Below are 19,790 nucleotides of genomic sequence, written 5' to 3' on the forward strand. Positions count from 1 at the left end.
TACTTGTTATACGTTTGTTTTTCCAATCGTTTTTCTCTACGTTTCAATGTACACCGCATGGAAAGTGTCAACGCACCATATTTTTACCAAACCATGGAAACTAAAGTTACCGGAGAAATTGGTATTTATATAATCTTCGCAAGTTTAGAATTAACAAAATTTCTAGTTCTGTACGGCGAACTGCATACGATTTTGCGTAGTTGCTCCGCGACTGTAATTATGCAAAACAAAAACAAATTAAAACAAAAGTACAACACGAACAAGGAAAAACATATATCGTGTGACTTAATTTTATTTTATTTTAATTTCATTCCATTTTTCCTGTTTAACCCCTTTGTGCACGCACTTACGTGGCGAGAACACTTTTTTCTTTCTTTTAATGAACATCGGTCTGTTTTGTCGCAAATAAAATGAAATTCCGAAAAGAGGGAAACTTTATTGAAATTTGAATTCACATTTCTTTCGCAATTGTTTCTTCATTTTATTGAAAAACAGCACCGAACGATGTCATACAACATATTGAGTAATCAACCTACGAGAATAATCTATAAAAGCAAAAACACATTTGATATTGTACAATAATATAGTTTACGAGTTCTATATTATGTTTGTATTTTGTTTCTCGGTACATTATTTTCAAAGAATCAAAAGTTCGTCGCATTCGGACGAACTCGCTGAGAAACGTGAACATTTTGAGCAATTTGAAAAATCGAAACGTCCCGTAAAAGTTGATTTGCTCTTCGAGCACAGTACACACTTTGGCTGGAAAAGAAGAATCGAATGATTGGGTACGAAAACGATAGATGAACAAATCACTGAGTATGAGGTTAGCGAGTTATTTCTCTTGCAGTCAAAGCAAGACGTTTTACGATTGAGTTGCACAGCTCACATACCTCTTTCCGTTTTAATTAAGATAAATCCACTAATTCAACGTACAGGTATTAACTAGCCGACAGGAGTGACCGGATTGTACGTACGTAATATCGAGCTTCCGCGGAATCCGTAGTTTATTGTTCATTTAAAATAAGATCTCCGCGCCCGCCTTCAAACGTAACCATTTCTTTATTAATTCTTTATTTTCTCCGGGCACCGTGCTTCCGTATCTACCTTCGTATTACACCAGCGAATCGACGAAAAAATCTACCAGCCATAAAAGCTGCTGATTTTATCTAAATTCGAACGTGCACGAAAGCTGGTTATATACGCTACTAGACTCGTCTCGACCGAGAAATCGTTCTCTTTATTAACCGTACGACCTGTAGAATTTTCACGTTCTCAAGACGTAGTTTTCATCTCTAATGGAACATTCAATCGCAGTTTAACAGGCGGATTAAAATTTTTACGAGTCCCGCCGAAATACGTCTACGAAGAACGAGTTCATATTAATTCGTTTTATTATACGCGAATGGCGTTAGTTCGAGAGTTAAAATTTTCTGATTTTTACTCTATCCAGCGATACGATTTCTTTAGTATCGCGATCAATCCTGTTGTTTCGCGCGATCGGGCTTGCGCATAAATTATCCGATAAATAAAATAGAAAGTAATATTTGAAATAATGGATCGTTTCAAACGCTTAAATTTTACAACAGATTTAAAGTGAGTAATCTTCTTTTATACGAGAATCAAATTTATTTCGAAATCAGCTTCTTTTCGAATTGACTATGTTAAATACGCGACGATGAAACTTGAGCTCTAAGTATAAAGTTAAATATTACCAAATAAAATTAAGAGATAATATTTACATTTAAAAATTTAGTAGTACTTGTATTTACGTGAAATATTCCGACTGAGAAACGACAATGGCGAGATGAATTCTTCGAATTAACATAAATGTAGAGACTTTCCATAGGAGCTTTTGAATGTAGCACTGGATTATGTCAAAGGAAAGTTTATTTTACATTTACGTAATCATAAAAGGTTTGACAACGTTTGACAATATTAAACGTAAGCTATCGCAAAGGAAAGTCAACCAAACAGTGTTTGCGGTTCCATTTACACGTTTGCCCTTGTGTTTACGAAAATTTGTTACGGTCCGTTCCGACTTTACCCAAACGTCGAATCGAACATCGAGGCGAGCAATCTAAATTATTCCATATTTCTGTTTAATCGTATTATTTTTTAAAGGGAAGGGAATGTGCGAGCGACTGTCAGAACGAAACAGAATTATTGAAATAAATGAAACAGTGGGGGATAAGAGAAACGGGAGCGAAATAGATAGAAAGTGTAAAACGAAAATAGAACGATTACAAGCTGAAAATAATCGAAACACTTAATATACTTTAAGTAAGATTAATGTTCCAATCAGCGACCCCGCCAGCCCTGTAACCAACAGTTACTTTTTACTTTCTACTAAAAGCGATACATAAATAGACATCTCAAGTAAGAGTAAAATATTTTGTTCATCGATTATTCGATTTATTATAAAGTATTTGATAAATATAAAATTTCTTTTAACAAATATAAAATTGCGTTCTCCAAATGGTCTCATTTAATATCGGAATTTATTCGATGTATTTATTGATTGCTTTTTATGTTGAGAAAAATATTTTGTTTCCTTTTTTTTTTGTTTTTCGTTACATTTATGTAAGAAAATATTCGCAAATGGATTCAATTATTGTCTTTCAATTGATTACATTTTGTCGAGATACTGGATTTACGTTGAGCTGCCTACTTGCTTGTTTTTGATTAGTATTGGGCAGTGGCGTAAGTGACAGACATGCGCTACTATACATGCTCGCTATGTTAATGAGCTATTCTTTCATAGAATTCATACAAATGTTTAAAACATGCATGTCTTATCGGCAGAAGTGTAACTTTAGCTAGTTGGTTTAGCGCTCGATTTGGAGTTAAATTTGAATTTTGGATAAACAGTGATAAAGAAAAAATTATACAATATTTTGAGCAACAATAATAAATGAAATATGTTGAATTGTGATTATTAACTTCATTATTAACGTGTCGTTATTAATTTCGTAAATAGAATAATTTATATCGTTAAGCAAAGAAGTGAAATTAATCTTTCGTACGCTAAAAAACATTTAAAATGTGAAATGGGTGGAATATTTTATACCTCGTGTTAAATTGAACGTAACTTTTTATGTTTCGAGTGTTCTTAACTTTGAATGTATAGCTCTTAACGCGGCAAGGCGTGGAATGTAGTCTTCTTGAAATGTATAACTGAAAATATGATTAACAATTTTAATTATACTTTTATTAATCGCACGAGTACTTTTATATTCAGATGTGACAAATGTATCTGTGTGTTCTTTTAAAGTAATAAGTATAACGTGGTGAATTGGTTAAACCGCATTATTCACGATGAAGCTGCACAACGACTATGCAATGACAACCTTTTTTAAGCCATCAATAATTGTGTAAATTAAAACCGTTGGCTTTATTATGTCAATAAGGTCTGTCACTGTGAAAACTCCCATTCAGAAACTAAGTAGGTCGATAATCATATATTGAAAAAGTTTGTGGACATTTCATTTCCCGACATCGACCAATAATTGTATTCGTTCACCATCTAAACCATCGCAAGGTATTTTTTAATATCGACAATTTCTTTCTGCTTCGATACAACATAATTCCTGTATACCTTAATAGAATTAAAATGTGAGTTATACATATTTCTGTATTACTGTGGAATATTTCAATTTGTTCGATACCGGTTTAATTCTTTGCGACAAGGAGAACAATAGTATGAATATTGTTTGTTGTGCGTTTCAAAGTAAGCGTAATTACACGCGTAATTGCGCGTATAATTAAACAAATAAACTCAACGTTTGGTTCATATTTTACCTGTTCAAGAGTTTAATTTAAGGTTAAGCTATAACATACTTTGGTAAAAGAGTACGTTTTAATTTTGGCTGGTATATAAAGAAACTTTGTGTTAATAGTTTTTGAATTGTCAAAATTATTATAAAAGGATGGTAATCGTTACGGCTACAATCGACATAATTTTCTTTGGATTGCGCAATTTCTTGATCGAGCAGGTGGACATTATTCGGATGTACGACTGATTTTCTTTATCCAAAGAAAATTATGCTTTGAATTTCGAATGTATCAATAATATCATATTGCCACAATGTTATACGCCAACTAATATTAGAATGTATTCTTTCACCGAAGCACGTGATACTTTAATCTCAAATTAAACTCCTAAAGAGTTTCAAAAAATATGAACAAAACGTCGAGTTTGTTTAATTAATTACATGAGTGTATTTCCCTTGAAAAGCACAACCAACAATTTCTTTCCCTAACAACTTACCAACGAATACGTTATAACGCAACGAAAAATTATTTGTCTTTCATTATCGAAAATTGTTCCTTGCAATGTGCAAATAGGAGCAATATATAAGTAATACTTTCAAAGAACCGTAGAATCGGCATGGTATCTTCGCTCGTACCTTACGAATATACGGAAAGATTATAATATAATATTTCACAGCTTCTGATTTTTCTTTGTTCTGTAAAGAGCACAGTAAGCCAACCTTCATTTTGTAGCAGGTGTTGTCGAAAATCGAGAAAGTTGAGCTCACCGTGCAGTAGAGTGTAATTTTTTTAAAAGTCTGCAAGAACAGCGGTAGCAATAAAAATAAAAGAGTAACGTTTGCAAATGCGAGAGCGAGACATCTGCAAATTAGCACAACTCATCTCTCGAGTATCTGGACTCATCTCGGCCACTGCACAGTCTGACTGGCGCGCATTAAAGTAAAAAGATTGATGACGCGTCCCCGATACATATACGTTCTTGCGAAACGCAGATGCAAAATCTTTCGTGACTCGCTAATGTTTTGTACCGGTTCTTGTTCTGGCACAAATGTTGATAGATCGTTTCGTTGACCAAAGAGGAGACGAAGCTCATGTGTCGCGTGCAAAAAGAACGATCGGTACGCCATCATGAGGCGCGGAAGCAAGGAAGAAAGAAAAAAGAAAGGAAATGCCGCTTCTGCAAATTTGCATTCCATACCTCGTGGAATACGGTCACTTTTTATGAAATTTCTAGAACTGCGATAACATTTCCCTTCCACGCGAAATGATAAAATGACGAGTTCGTCGGTGTGATACGTTTTGGAAGAATCATCGATGCAATTTTTACGTTTTACGTTTTACGTCCTCAGCACTTTGAAAGATGAAACCCGAAGTACTCTTCAAGTTTATATACTTGTAGTATGGAGTAAGGATAAAACGCCGAGTAAAACCTACGGTCTTACGAATTCTCCGTCGCGAGCAGAAAATATCCAAAAAGTTTTACACTTTTAATAAATGTGGAAAACTAGTTTGAATAGATCCAGATTAAGAGGTAAGAGGGCAGAGAAAGGAAATACTGTAGTTCGAATTAACTCGATAAAACGATTTGGTACATAATTCAGTTATATTATTTATTTGAACGAAGAAAAAACACCCGATTCTGTAGTAAACCTGTAGCTGTTGCATACTTTAACTGGATTCGAATACGTAATAAGGGCATTTAAGTCGATATGGGTAATGAAAGAAGAAAATTAGTCTCAAGAATATTTTTTATACAATTGGACAAAAGAGTTGAATGGTCTAAGACAATGGCATCTGAAGTCTTTGGATACAAGTAAAATATATTTCTACAGTTGTAATTCTAATGATCGATGTAGTCATAGAAAGAAATATTTAGGTTGCCCATTATTTCTATACATCGGAAACATTCTTTTACCATCGTTTTAGATTGTAAAGTACCTCCACTAGGGATCGCGCCTTCTATTTCGGTAAACACTGGTCTAAAGTACGAAAAAAATGTACGGATGTAATCGTGAACATTTTCTGGGGTAATACGATCGACGTCAAAAAATGAGTGTCCTGCCTCCTTACTAATTTCGATAATAAATGTTCTACTGTACAAATAATTATATATAAATGAATACGACTAATTTCTTTCATTTCATTTTTTACTTTACAATCGACTTTTTCGAAAATGACACTATTCTGAGATGAGAGAATCTTTTTAGTACTCTACTGAATTTTATCTATTTATTTTGTAATAGATAACAAGCATCTACGCTGTAAACATCATTTAACGCTCTCATATTATTACAAATACAATCTATGCATTGCGTCGTCAACATATTCGTTTCTCAGTTGAAGAGAAAGATGGTACTTTTGGAGCAAAGTTAATTATTTCACGTATCTCTGTTCCATTTAACGCATACGCTCGAAAAAAATATCAAATTTTTCGATACATTTATTCGCTTCCATGATAATTAATTTCATACTAATTAATTATTGATATATTCTACATCCGACTGAAATTCGGTTAATATAATATATTGTACCGAGTATACCCGACACATTATTCCGAGATTAAATTATATTTCGATGGGAACGCACCGAAAAATTCGATCTTTCGTAGAAATATCGGGGAAGTATTCGAGACCCGATTCCTCCGTAAACAGATACTCGTAATCAACGAAGCAAATCGATGACACTATTGATCGAGTTCTAACTTCGTTCTCGATTCCCGCGTAGATTTAAAGAACGGTGTACGTAAACACAAAAGTAAAATCATTCACGACTTCCTGATACTTTATATCGGTGGTTTCGTGGGCGGAAACAGGTTGATAGATAGTTTCGTTGACCGACAACGAAGCGAAGCTCGTCCGTCGTCCGCGAGAAGAATGAACGGTGCACCATCACGGGAGACAGTGGCAAAGAGGAAGGATAAAGAAAAGAAGAAGGAAGCGGCGAGGTTAGCGGAAAGACGGGTAGTTGGGTACCTTCCTATTATTCACGCGCGAGATAGGTGCAACGGGCGAGAGTGGGGTGGCATGCGGGGGTGGGGGGTTGATCTAGCTCGATCTCGAAGAGGCCGGGGTGAGGCCAGACTTAGGAAGGTGGGTTAGGGGTTCGTGGTGAATTCTTATAAATCAAAACAGACACGCTATCCCGTCTCATAGAGTGTTTCCACCCTTTCCTGCACCGGCACCTACGCCTCCTTAGTTTCTTACCTCGTAGCGACGGTTACTGAACAAAGGAAGGATGCCGGGAAGAGCAACGTGGAGTTCGAAAGAATCAAAGAAGAAAGCTTAGGACGCTTAAAGCGGTTAAGACGACAGCCAGCGTGGGAGTATTACGCTGTTTGGTATGAGTCGTCGGTTAACCGATTCGACGTCAACGATGTCGTTAAAAGGAGGATAAGATTAATTTCTTCCAAAGGACAAGGAGACCGATTCTATTGAGATTTCCTCCAGGATGAGTTTCAGATCTGTCGAGATTCAAACTGGTATCGGTTTGAAAAGTAACGAATTCGTTCCGTTCGGGGAAAATCCAAATCTAAAGATAATAAAACACTCTGTCATTAATGTACAACCGATAAGTGATAATCGTTTACTCGATTCTCCGTGTTATTCCCTCTCCAGTTTTCAACCCGATTCTATGAATTGGTTACAACGAAGTACTATAAGGTTTGGGAATTTTACTGTATATAGTACGTTACGTTGCATTACAAGTATTTCGATTAAAATTTTTCACTGCTAAAATCTATACGAACGAGGACGAGTTGCGTCGAATTCTTACTTCTTTTAAAATTCTTCTCGTTCGAGGAACTTAAACCTTCTTGCTACAGATTTGTTTTAAAATTGATCTATTTTTATAATAATTTCAGCTAAATTGCATTGTAAATTGAAAACAGTACGAAACTTTTTCGAAATTATCGCGTTTCGAATTTATTGGAAACGCAGAATTTATTCATTTATAATGATATTAATCTTTTCATCGTTTTGAATATTATCCAAATAAACATACCGTTTCGAGCATTTTTCATATTAGTCTCGTTTTAATTTTTAATAGATTTACACAGATATTACTTAATTTTATATTTTACACAGCGAATACATCTATCGTGTTTCTTTTGCGAGTACACGATCATTTTTCTATGGACGAATCTAGAACACCGATGTAGACTGTGTTTATATCCCTATAAAGAAGTAGTATAACGTAACCATAAGTATAACAGGGATCTACCATTTGTAAACAGTAGAGAGCGTATTTTAACGTTGAATTTTTAATCTTATAGGTATTGCTTAAGAAGTATGTGGTAAGCCAAGAACCCGGAACGAAAAGTATGGTGGAAGTATGTATACTGAATATTTTAGTATTTGTTGCTACAATAAACGATCCCATAATCTTTTACACTCGAGGATAGAGCTATTATCATTTAGGAATACAAGGCTGAACTAGAAACATTATCTGTTCCCTTGACGTGGAAAAATAATATGATCCGTGAAGTAGTATAAAGTTGTTACTGTGTAACAAATATTAATGATAAATTTAAGCGTACTCCGAGGAAATGGAATGAAAATTTTTCAAAGAAACTATGCCCCCTTTTAGGTTAGACGTTTTAGTTTTCACAGTCATTTCCAGCATTTATACTACAAGGAGAGCCTCGTAACGCAGCGACTTTAAATAACGTATAAATTATTTGTTGCCCGAAAAAGTGTTTCAAATAAAAGATAAGAGTTGCATGACTTTCAAGAAGACGTACAGTACAGTAATTGGTTTCATGTTATTTCGTTTTTTCATCGACACGATAAAGTCACTTTCAGTTTTTTAAATGGATAGAACGATTAATATTTCTTCTCGAATTCGGATATAATATCAAATTCTACTGAAAAAGTAATTCCAAATATGATTCTACTGAAAAAGTAATTCCAAATATGATTCTACTGGAAAAGTAATTCCAAATATGATTTAAATTAATGTAATATTTAAAATTAATTAAAAGTAATATTGTACATCGAGATACTCGCGAAGTAAATTTTATTTTAGTTAATGTTCGAATTATTGTCGTTTACAATCGTTACAATTGTGTAATTTTATTATCAAAGAGTGAGAATGTTTTTTAAAGTTTTTTCGAGCATTTTATTTACTTTCGAAAAAGTAGAATGCGTTGGTTGACTTCGATCAGGATATTTAGCTTCGTATACTTTAGCTCTCGCGACATTTTTATCACGCGTACCATAAACGATTATCACATTGTATTTCTCGCTGTTTTTGAATATCGTAAAAGTAAGACCCGTCTCATGTGCGATTTCTACATTTAATAAACTTAACTGGTTAACGTTATTTAACGTTTAACAAGAACTATGTTTACCAGTATGACCTACCATCGCAAACAAAGTTGCTTTACAAGTTGTGCTAACAGTAACCTTGATTGATGATATCTTTTCTGATATAAAGGAATTTATTTGAGAATATCTCGGTAACGATTTATTTCAGACCGCACCTTGTATAATATTTTCTTATTGGAATTCGAGAAGAAATGTTGGTCGTTCCATTAAAAAACACTGAAAGTAACCTTCGTATCTCGATGAAAAGATAAAGTAACACAAAATCGATCACAGTACCGTGTGTTCCTCTGGAAACCGTGCAACTTTTATTCGATACATATTTTCGTGCAAGAAATAATTTATGTCATGCGAAGTCGTCCTGTTATAGGATTAAGTCAATATTAATTATTTAATTATTTTATACATAATTTCATCGATACTCGTATTTAGGTTTTCCTTTGACCGTTCGTCGCGAAAATGACATTTTCCTCGGCAATGAAAATTTAACCAAATTAATGCAACGTATAGATTAGAATGGCCGATATTATTTATTTTGAACATCGTTTTTCATCACGAATAATTCGTGGTCACTAATCCCGTTTTATCCTCTACCCATCTAGCTCTACCCATTGAGCTCCTTCTCAAGGTCACCGAGTAGATATATTTTTAATGGATTTCAAAAAGGCCTCCTACACTGTTAGTTATAAAATACTAATTTATAAAAACCGTAAGGTTCTATATGAAGAGATTGTAAAGCTGTTTAATAAATTTTAATCGTATAATAGTTTAACGACTATCGTTCGAAATTTATACATGTACGTAACTCGTAGCATTCTGCAAAGATCTATCTACGTTTATTACCTTTCACGGTGTTTGTCGAAGATACAATCGATGTTAATGTCGTTCGCTAACGATTCGAAGGTGTGGAGGGTAATTAAACCGAGCAACCATTCGAGGGAACTGTAATTAGATTCGCTAAGAGTTGTATCTTGGTCTTCATAGAACGAACTTTATCCAAACGAATACAAGTATCGTATTTTGAGGTTTCATCGTGGCCAATATCCTAAAATATTCCTGTACCCAATTTATAATGGGATTCTTTCGAACCATTTAAGTATTATTTCATATTTTTACCATAACGACAAAAGCGTTGAGATTTCTGTATTGGATTATTAGTAATTTCATCTTTCTTCCTTCTTGTATACAGCTATTAACGGTAAAATAAAGTATCGTTCTTTAGTGGAGCAAATATGTTTTAACGCTCCCATTAGGGTAGTTCGGAAGTTTTCTCTCTCGAAGCTTAATCTTAATAATTAGTGTAATCTCGTACATTTCCGTTGTAACGACCTACATTACTTCGTTGTTTTATGCGAGTCGTTAAAAGAAAACTTGACTAACCGCTCCGCAATCGATAGACCGAGAACTTGAACTATTTTATTAAATTATTTGTTTGCCGTTATACACTAGGTTGTTCGATAAGTTTTGTCGTTGGATAAAACGTATTGAACAGTACCAGGTTATTCGTTACCACTAAATACATTACAGAAACGTTTTTAACGAAAACATTGATTTTTTTCTTCGTCGTTGAGAAATTCCAGTATTCGTTAAAAGGTGTGCATCTCGTAATCCGATACTCGGTTTAATATTCTTACCCCGGTCCGCGATAAAAACAAAACCGTTGACTCCTACATGCGAGCATAAACTCTTATCGCGGCCCTAGGGGATCAACTGCACGAAAGATATTACTTCCACATCTTACACATGATCTTCGTTGATCAAACACGAAAGCTAGATACAGGCACTACATCAACCCCTGTCATAACACGAAACGGAGCCTATACTTTACTTCGGATTAACGCACCTATCTCACGTCTCTTGCCACGTGTTCTTTGGTAATCGGCCACGTTACAATGGCAGTAGTTCGCGCGCGGAAAATCGTCCACGATGAAGCGAGGCCGATCGTCAACGATCGTGACCGTTTTCAACAACAATACGTTTACAAGCGTAGGAAAATAGAAACATGCGAAGAGAACTTACGGGGGTTCTGGACGTGCGCAGGAGACAGAGGGTTGGTTCGCGTGACGACGACCGGAGGAGGCATCTTGGCGTGCAGGGCAGCCAGGCACGAGTTCGCCACGTCGTAGATGAGATAGGCGCTGTAGTATCGGCCCGCACTGCCCATTTTCAATTTATTCTTACCCGGCACCACCGACATTTTCGCATCCAAATATACGTATACACGCGCACTGGCCAGCACGTTTGCTCAGCCCAGGCGATTACTACTTTTCCCGCTCGGCAATGATCGACGCCGATTATCCAACTTGACCTCCGGCTAGATTAGGACAGCGGCCGGCCATCGTGATCCAAATTTTAAGCGTACATTCGGCAACACGATCGACTCGTTACTTTCTCACCGCAGCAAACACGCCTGGAACGTGCACAACACTGTTTATCTTCCAACACACTGCGTGGGACGTACTTCCACGTTGTCGTTCAGCTGGCGGAATGTAGGGTACGACGCGAGAGATTTAGAGCAGAACGATTTGTTTTTAATGTGACAATTATTGAAATCGAGAACAGCCTTTGTTACTCGACAATTCAATTACCATTTCTGTAAAACGTTTTCAGATCAGAACGAATGCTAGCGACGATTGAATACTGTCAAAGAATTTTATTTTCGGCGGTCGATGTTCTTTTTTTTTTTTCTTCTTCTTCTTCTTCTTCTTTGTATTCGTGTATCGGAAATTTAACGTTTTCGAGTTTACAATTTCGTCCGATGGATGCAATAAATTGTACGCGAAGCGTCAACTTGAAAACGTGCGTTCGAAAACGGCTAACATCGGAAATCATTTTGTTCAATTTTATTGGTTCACGAAAGCAAACGTAAAGTCTCGTATTCGATGAAACGTTTCCCGTATTATCGATGAATTCGAATCGAACGTATTTTACGACAAATGTTTATTACGAATAACGTTAACGCAACTGAACCGTTCGTTGCTCCCGTAAGTAATATTTGCGTAAAATTGCGAGCGAAATTACACGAAATAAAATTCTATAAACGGATAATGCTATTACACAGTTTTCTTCGGCAAGACTGGGATACTTGTTTCGCGGGCATCGACTTGGAGAGAATTCGATTAAGACTGGTATACGATTCATCAACGGGAGGAAGTAGTCTTCGATCAAAACTTTCGCAATGGAGTCACAAAAATCGAAGACACTGTAAAATGATGCATTTCCATCATCCATCTTAACTACCAAAACTTTCGCGGGAAACCATTAACGGCAAATATCTTAAAAGGGTGCTGATTGAACGATCACGGTCGGTGGTTAAAGGTGGGTCCACGGATTCGTAAATTTTGATCTTCGAATATCTTTCTCGTTCCATTTGCGACCGAAGACCGATTCGGGTGAAGCGAAGACGGAACTCTGTAACACGTAACAGGGAAGAAAATTCGGTAACGGGAGCATGGGCCGGGAGACATCGAACTAATTCGGCTCGAGCATTGAGTTGTAACGCGACGGTGCGAAAGGGGTCTTGGAATAGTTAACGTAACAGAAATTGGACGTGGTGGAGTGTTCGGGTTGTTCGGCGCGATGTCGGCATTTGGCGGTGGTAGCAAAGAGACGGTGCAGCTACATGCATAGCGCGGAGATGGATCGTGTCACTTAGATCATCGTCCGTTCCTATCTGTTCTTTTTGTCCCGTGTTGCAGGACGCAATTAGGGAAGCCCGTTCGAAGACACGGGATACAAGCTTAGTCGCGACGCATCGGCTCGCTGGTCTCTGATAACACGACAACGCGTCGCGGTGTTACAAGTGTGCATGCATCCGAGGTGTTACGAGCTTGTTAGGTTCGCTGTTCCGTTACGAGTACGGAGCCACCTTCGGTGCCTCTGCCTGGACGCGTCGTTTTCGCGATAACACTCTCCTCGACCGTTAAATTTTTTAAACAAACACGCATAGTTAGTTATTCCCCGTTCTACGTATAATTACCTTCTCCGCCGTACACCCGTGTGTTATTCCTATCGCCATTATTTATTCATCGGCGTTCACTATTGCGCACACGCGTCACCAAGCAGTTAGCCAACCGGCGCGGCAGTTGGATCAATTTTTAAGTCGCCGAATCCCGGTGTATGTGTACGCAGATTGGCCCGAAAATTGCGCGTAACCTCGTTTCTGGCACGTGCATTAAATATTCGATTCCCGATCGACGCGGAACGACGCGGAACGACGCAGACGGGGCGCCGTTTCTCGGGTAACGACCACGAAAAATCACTCGAGTCAATTATCCGGACTCGAACGAGAGTACGACGTCGGTGTTTCACTGTGACGAGATGTTGGCAGCGATTTCGACAGTGTTTCTCGGACATAGAGCAACGATATACGACGACGACGACGACCGGTCGGGATCGGTGGGCTGGGCAGTCGAACGGAAACGGTGCGGTTCTGCGGACCGGAAGCCTGAACCGGAAGCGTCACGAGTCAACGGGCGCCTCTCTGATTGCATGCCGCAAACTCGGATAGATAAAAACGATCGCCGAGCGCTTACGTGGTCTCCATTTGATTACGTCGTCGTTGGTTTATGCGTCGATGGTTTTAGGGTTTTCGTACTTTACACAGTCCCTGCGATAGTTTAGGGAAAACAATTCGAAAGTCCTGGAGGTCACCGTTCTTCGGCCGCGCAACCTTTTCCTACCAATGTATCCGTTTTTGCGGAATGAATTCTCCTGGAAACCGTATATTGCTTTTTCGTTTTTCTCTCGGCGTGGAATTTACGATCTTCGTGCAAGATTCCAAGGCTGCCTTCGAAGATTATGTTTTTCGACCTTCACGAATGAATGTTAAAGCACTGGAGTATCGTTATTTAAACTGTTGAACATTTTCTCATGCTTAAAAATGATTTGCTCTCAAATAGTCACGAAAATCGAATCCTTTATGTTGAACTCTACGGAGGTTCGTCCGATCTAAAAATATTTCGTTTTAGATTTCTATTAACTTTGCGCCAGTCTAAATTATTCGCAATTTTAACAATCGCTTTTTAAATTGTTAGATATTTTAAGTGTTCGAAACTGATATTTGATTTCAACTATTCATCAAAATCAAACATTCAGTACGAAAACTTTATAGTTCTCCTTTCATTTGTTTTAAAACAAGGTTAAAGAATATTACGCTTCTTCGATCTTATCTATTAACTTGGAACTAATCTAAATTATTCAAAGTTTTACCAGTTACTTTTAACCGACGACCACACTTTTTATGCATGCGCGTGTAACGTCTACATAGAACTATTAGGTCATGCTAAAAATTTCCGCGGTTTTCAACCGCTCGTTTCAAAAGCACGTAACTCCATTGAAGTTTGTTAATTTTATCAAAAATAATTTCCATCGTTTTCTATCCATTTAAATTCTAGGATTCGCTTGCACTAATTCTTCTAATCGTCTATTGGACGCGAGGGTGGCTGCTACGTGGAGCATCTTCGAGATTAAAATTTCTGGATTTGAATTTAGCAAACCATTCTTGCACTGTACGATCCTTTGGTGCAATATCACCAATATCGACTGACATACGAAAGCTGAGATACGAAATCTGTTGAACAGAACAATATCGACTAGTGACCATTTTAAATGGTCACGACCATTTAGTATTTACGTACGATACTTTAGATATCTGACATTAAAATCGGGTGTATCAAAAACCGTGAACACTTTCGGGATAATTCAATATTAAACGTTGATTTTATCGCATTTTATTCGAAATGTTTATATTATTTTTTCGAAAAGCATGTAAAGCATATCACAGTACAATCGTCGCGATAGCTTCTCAATAGCTGAACAAGTGACACTTTTTAGTCAACGTAAATTGCTTCAGCAGATGCTACTTGATACATTTTTATACCGAAAATATGTGGGAGAATAATTTTTGTTGTAAAACAGCAATTAGAGAATAAATTTCAACGCAACTGTGTTTACCGAGCAAGCGTATATAAATTACTATTTTATAAATTTATTTTTCGCTGCTTCGACGATTTTGTTCGAGCTATAGAACTAAAAACAATGCGTATTTTTATTTAAAACTTTTTAACGTTTTCAGCAAAAAGCGATGTATCGTATAAACGTTTTTGCTACAAAACTTATAATTTAATCGGGATGAAACGATCGTAGAGTCATAGATATTGAAATATTTTTTTCTAAATTATAGCCTTGGTAATACTACGTCAAACTGCTACATTTGTTACGCTACGTTATCGTGTATTATGACAGTATATACGAACCAATGCCATCGTTCTTATTGTTACTCGGTAATTATCTATAATTGATTGCGTTTCACTGTTGTATTAGAGCAACGTGAATAATGTTCGCATGCTTGACAATTTATTCGAATGTTGCAATCTCTCTACGTGCGAATTTTAATATTCGTAACTCGGAAGGGAACCATTTGCAGACCTGCAATTTTAAGACAATTTTCCTACACGTAATTGGTAGAATACACTAATAAAGCTCGGCTAAACGGAAACAATTGGATACAATTCAATCGTTGTTATTTTATTAACTCGGTTTAGTTCTCTAAAATCTTGTTTTTAATTTTAAATGTTATATATGTATATATTCCGATTCTCATACTTACAATTCCATTCGTTTAACTTCTTATAATATACAGGGCATCTCACTAGAACCGAGACACTTCATTATTTATTTGTTTAGTTTTTACGATACACATGAACGTTTCAAATTTCCCCCCGAGTCATTCTCGTCAGAGTTTTCAAGGTTCCCGATAATCGAACGCATTACTTTTTTCTCGTACAGCTTGTGACAAACACTTATCGATGTATAGTATGCTCGATAATTCGTGGATTAAACTTGATATGACTTTGAACTTACCTTAATTCCAAAAATTTGAGCAAACTTCGAAATGCCGTCTGGAGGGCAAATAAGGCCACTATTGATTTCGATTTACTTTTACACAATTTAAATGTTCGGGGTGCTGTACCACGGTATTGTGATGCGAGAAATGATGGATGGCGATGCTCCTTCAATTGTTTCTGGTGTATTAATAACCGATTATTATATCCGTCATGTCGGACGGATAAACTTGGACCGATAGGTCTTTGATAAGCGGACCGTGTATATATAGGGTGGTTCTCTCGCTAGTGGACTCAAAGACAGTGTCGTTACCTAAACAACCTCTTTGAGTCTACTAGCCAGAGAATCATTCTGTATTTTATAGGGCGTTGATAATCGCGATTGCACAGATTCGCATGTCACATTTTGTCATCAATGAACTTTTCAGTTCAAAGTCCGAAAGTCAGTTTAAGGTTACGCTGTAAGCATGGCTAAATACGTATCAGTTTTATTCACCTTTTGAAATCACACGAATTAAGTCTGAAACAGGTTTCGTATCGCTAAGAATAAAGGAAACAGTTAGGTGTTTTGTTTCTGGTAAGATACCCTGTATTTTAACTCTTTCTATTAGCGATAGGATGATTCCCATTTACGTTTGAAATTGAAACTCTTGTATCGGTATCAATCTAGGGAATGCTTTCAAACCGTCGATATTTATTAATAACATCGAGTTGGGTATCTATCCGTTTAATTGTACTCTAAATAACGATAAAATAATCGTTGGCAACATTCGATAATCAGTTCTAATGATTAGCAACTTTTTAAGATTAGAATCTGATTCATTTTCTATAAATGATCGCGGTAAACTTTTGCAACTTTAATGGACAAAACAAATAGAACGAACACAACGACAATAATAGAAATTATACTGAAGTAATCATTCGTAAACAAAAATAATTTGTTATTTTGAAAATTAATTGTAGTAGTACATTTTTATCTGTGTTTCATCTTTAATTATATAGTCAATTATATAGTTAATTTATTAGTCAAGACGACTTTATTTCCTATCAATACCTAATACCAGCTTCGATTCAGGGAAAGAATTTATATAAAATTGAGGGAGTGAATTGAATTAAAAATTGACTTCTAATTCAAAATCGCGCAAATACACTACATGAAAAACAATGAATGAAATTTGAACGATTATTAGATAAATATTTATTCAAAGTCATTCCAATACGATTAAAATCATAATTCTCGTATCTTAATGGTATCTGTTGAATGAATTATTATATCGATATCCTAAGAAATATCGATATATACATCTACTTATTAATATCTATGACTTGTTCCAAACTTATCGCGTTACCTATTTGATACCTCGATACAATTGCTTCGAAAATGATACGTATCTCTATCAAGTCTCTATTATCCAAAAAGTTTGATCGCTTAATCCTTTCCATTGTATTCGTCATGCACTAATTGGCCGTAAAATATTCGATCGTACACCGACATAGTCGATTATGAGCGGAAATTACAGTCTCGCGAAATATATCGCGTACACGTGTGTACTTTAGTACGAGTTTTTGTCTCGATGACATCAGTCCCGCTCACGTTTTCAATAATTGACAGTTTCATATCCGGTTACGCTTCGGAGTGCGTTTCACCCAATACGTCCTGCGCCCAATGTATTCCATGACACTATCCAAATTATTGATCATTACCGACAGATATCATCACGGGTGAGAAACAATGGACGTCACGCGGTCACGCTCAAACTATTGGCGCATATAATTATCACCGGAATCGATTACACGCCATTTCGAACCGTGAATGCTGCGAACCTTAAAAGGAACGAGTCGTATTGCTAAAGTGGGTGCAAATGCGTCAACAGAAGTACAAGTAATTGTTCGAAAAATTCTCACGGGTAAGTTTTCACGACCAAGATTTATCCACTATCGATTACCTATCGATAATAAATATTTGAAAAGAGATAACTCTGGTACCGCGTACTTTCTCGTTTAAAGAAAACACGTATTGTAATACTAGGAGAGAGTGCTCGAATAATTTGGAAAATTCGATAGCATTTTTAATTTTAACAATTTACGAGAACTAAACGATCGATATAATGTTTCTTATAAACGTAATGCAAGACACTTTTATTCTAAGCGCAGAATATTTTGTTTAATTCTTAAATTAAACATAGGGCTACAAAATGTTTTTCTAACAATTACATCATTTTCTAATGCATACTTTTGGTTGTTTGTAAGTAACCGGGAACACTACTTCAAGCTATGTTAAGAAAGATGATACCTACGTTGTTTATTGCACACGTTCTTACGTCGATAAATTTATTATTTGCGATGGTAAGAAATAGTACTCTTCTTTGTTGCTTATTCCTGTAGCCATGTGGATTTTATACGCGTATAAAATGTATTTTTGGTTGTTCAAGCATGTATCGTACTTGTACACGAGTCGCGGAACATGTTCAAAATCAGTTTGTTTAAACATTTTCGTTCCAATACACGGGTTATCTCGATCGAAAACGTTAAAGAAAAATTGATTTTGGGCATGGTCTATGAATTGGATAGAAATAAATAATTGGATCATCGAGAATCCATTTTATTTTATAGAATTTTCTCAAGCGTACGAACCACTCGGAACATCCAGGTACTATTGCGATCGTTTATTTTTACACCAACGTAAGCATAATTCAGAAACCGACGATACACGAATACAGAGACTATCTTGATATTTCCGAAAGAGTGGTTAATATACAAGCTCGCGACAATTTCTGGAAACGAATTGTTCAAGACAAAACGGTTGGAAAAGATTTTGTAAATTTTATTTCTATCGAAAGCATGACTGACCTATTGCCATAAGGCCAATCTATACGTTGAACAGTTCGATCGCTGTAAGATGAAACGGACACATATTCCAGTGATTTGTCGACTAGAACGTGGACTCCTTTATTAATCGTACGCGTGTTTGCATTCTACCACCCGGTAGTTTCGATTTCACGTCCATTCGCGTACATCGAATTGATTAGCCGCCACACTTATAATATAAATACACGAACACTTCGGATCCCGGGGATCGTTCTTTAAAGCGAACGTCGCAAGAATCATCAGTTGCCATTCGTAAACCGATAAATCACCATCGTCGGCATATTATAAACGTATCGATACTCTGTATTATCCGTTACGTATGCAACGTTGCAACGAACTGTGTAAATTGCTGGAAGAGGCGCAAAAAGTGGTTAAATCGTTCGATCGATGAACCCCCTCCGCGCACGAAACACCGTTACATGATTTTTCGCGTGTTTTAGGAACGTAATTGGAAACGAGTCTGAAAACAATCGACCGTCAGCTTCGATAAAGGGGTAGACGTGCAGCGTCGGTTCATTAACACGGAACGCAGCAGAGTGCGTGGGATTATCACTGAAATCGATTACCTACCGACACGAGCCGCGAAGGTTACACCGCGAAAAGCGAGACGATATAGAGCACACGTTACGAAAGCGAAGACAGCGCCGCGAAAATTGGCCGAGCATCGTAAGCATTGCTAAAGCGGCTGGAGTTACACTGAAAAGCACTTGACCAGCTAGCTCGAAGAAGTGTGCACAAACACATCCACGCGTCCCTTGTAAAACGTGCAAAAGCGGTTCCGCGTACGGTACGTATACACAGGTGTATAAACCAGTAACGTCAAACTGGACGAACACTTATGCAGTGTTTCTCAATGTCTTTTGTAAAATGAAAGACACTCGGATGATGGAACGTTTGACGTTTTTTCCGTACGCGTTACACCACTTCGGAAAAGAACAATCTTCGAAGAGGTAATTCTCTAACATACTACGTAATTTTAGTA

At 36.8% G+C, this 19,790-nt stretch overlaps 1 protein-coding gene across 10 annotated transcripts in view; it reads right to left on the reverse strand.

Annotated features, from left to right (window-relative positions):
- Positions 1 to 19,790, reverse strand: part of LOC143143838 (cytotoxic granule associated RNA binding protein TIA1) — an 833,023-nt gene that overhangs the window by 286,537 nt on the left and 526,696 nt on the right. The window contains exons 1-3 of one of the 10 annotated variants that reach the window (XM_076305640.1): positions 19,379 to 19,449; positions 11,684 to 12,506; positions 11,115 to 11,505 (exon numbers count right to left, since the gene is read on the reverse strand). The exons of 2 other annotated variants lie outside the window; for them this stretch is intronic. In XM_076305640.1, coding sequence (XP_076161755.1) covers positions 11,115 to 11,292 — 178 coding nt within the window. In that variant the 5' untranslated portion in view covers positions 11,293 to 11,505; positions 11,684 to 12,506; positions 19,379 to 19,449. Of the gene's footprint in view, positions 1 to 11,114; positions 12,507 to 18,790; positions 19,488 to 19,790 lie in introns of those variants that run through there. 7 more of the 10 variants (XM_076305629.1, XM_076305620.1, XM_076305589.1 and 4 more) reach the window with 7 other exon arrangements.

The sequence above is a fragment of the Ptiloglossa arizonensis genome, chromosome 1, assembly GCF_051014685.1.
Source record: "Ptiloglossa arizonensis isolate GNS036 chromosome 1, iyPtiAriz1_principal, whole genome shotgun sequence".
NCBI lineage: Eukaryota > Metazoa > Arthropoda > Insecta > Hymenoptera > Colletidae > Ptiloglossa > Ptiloglossa arizonensis.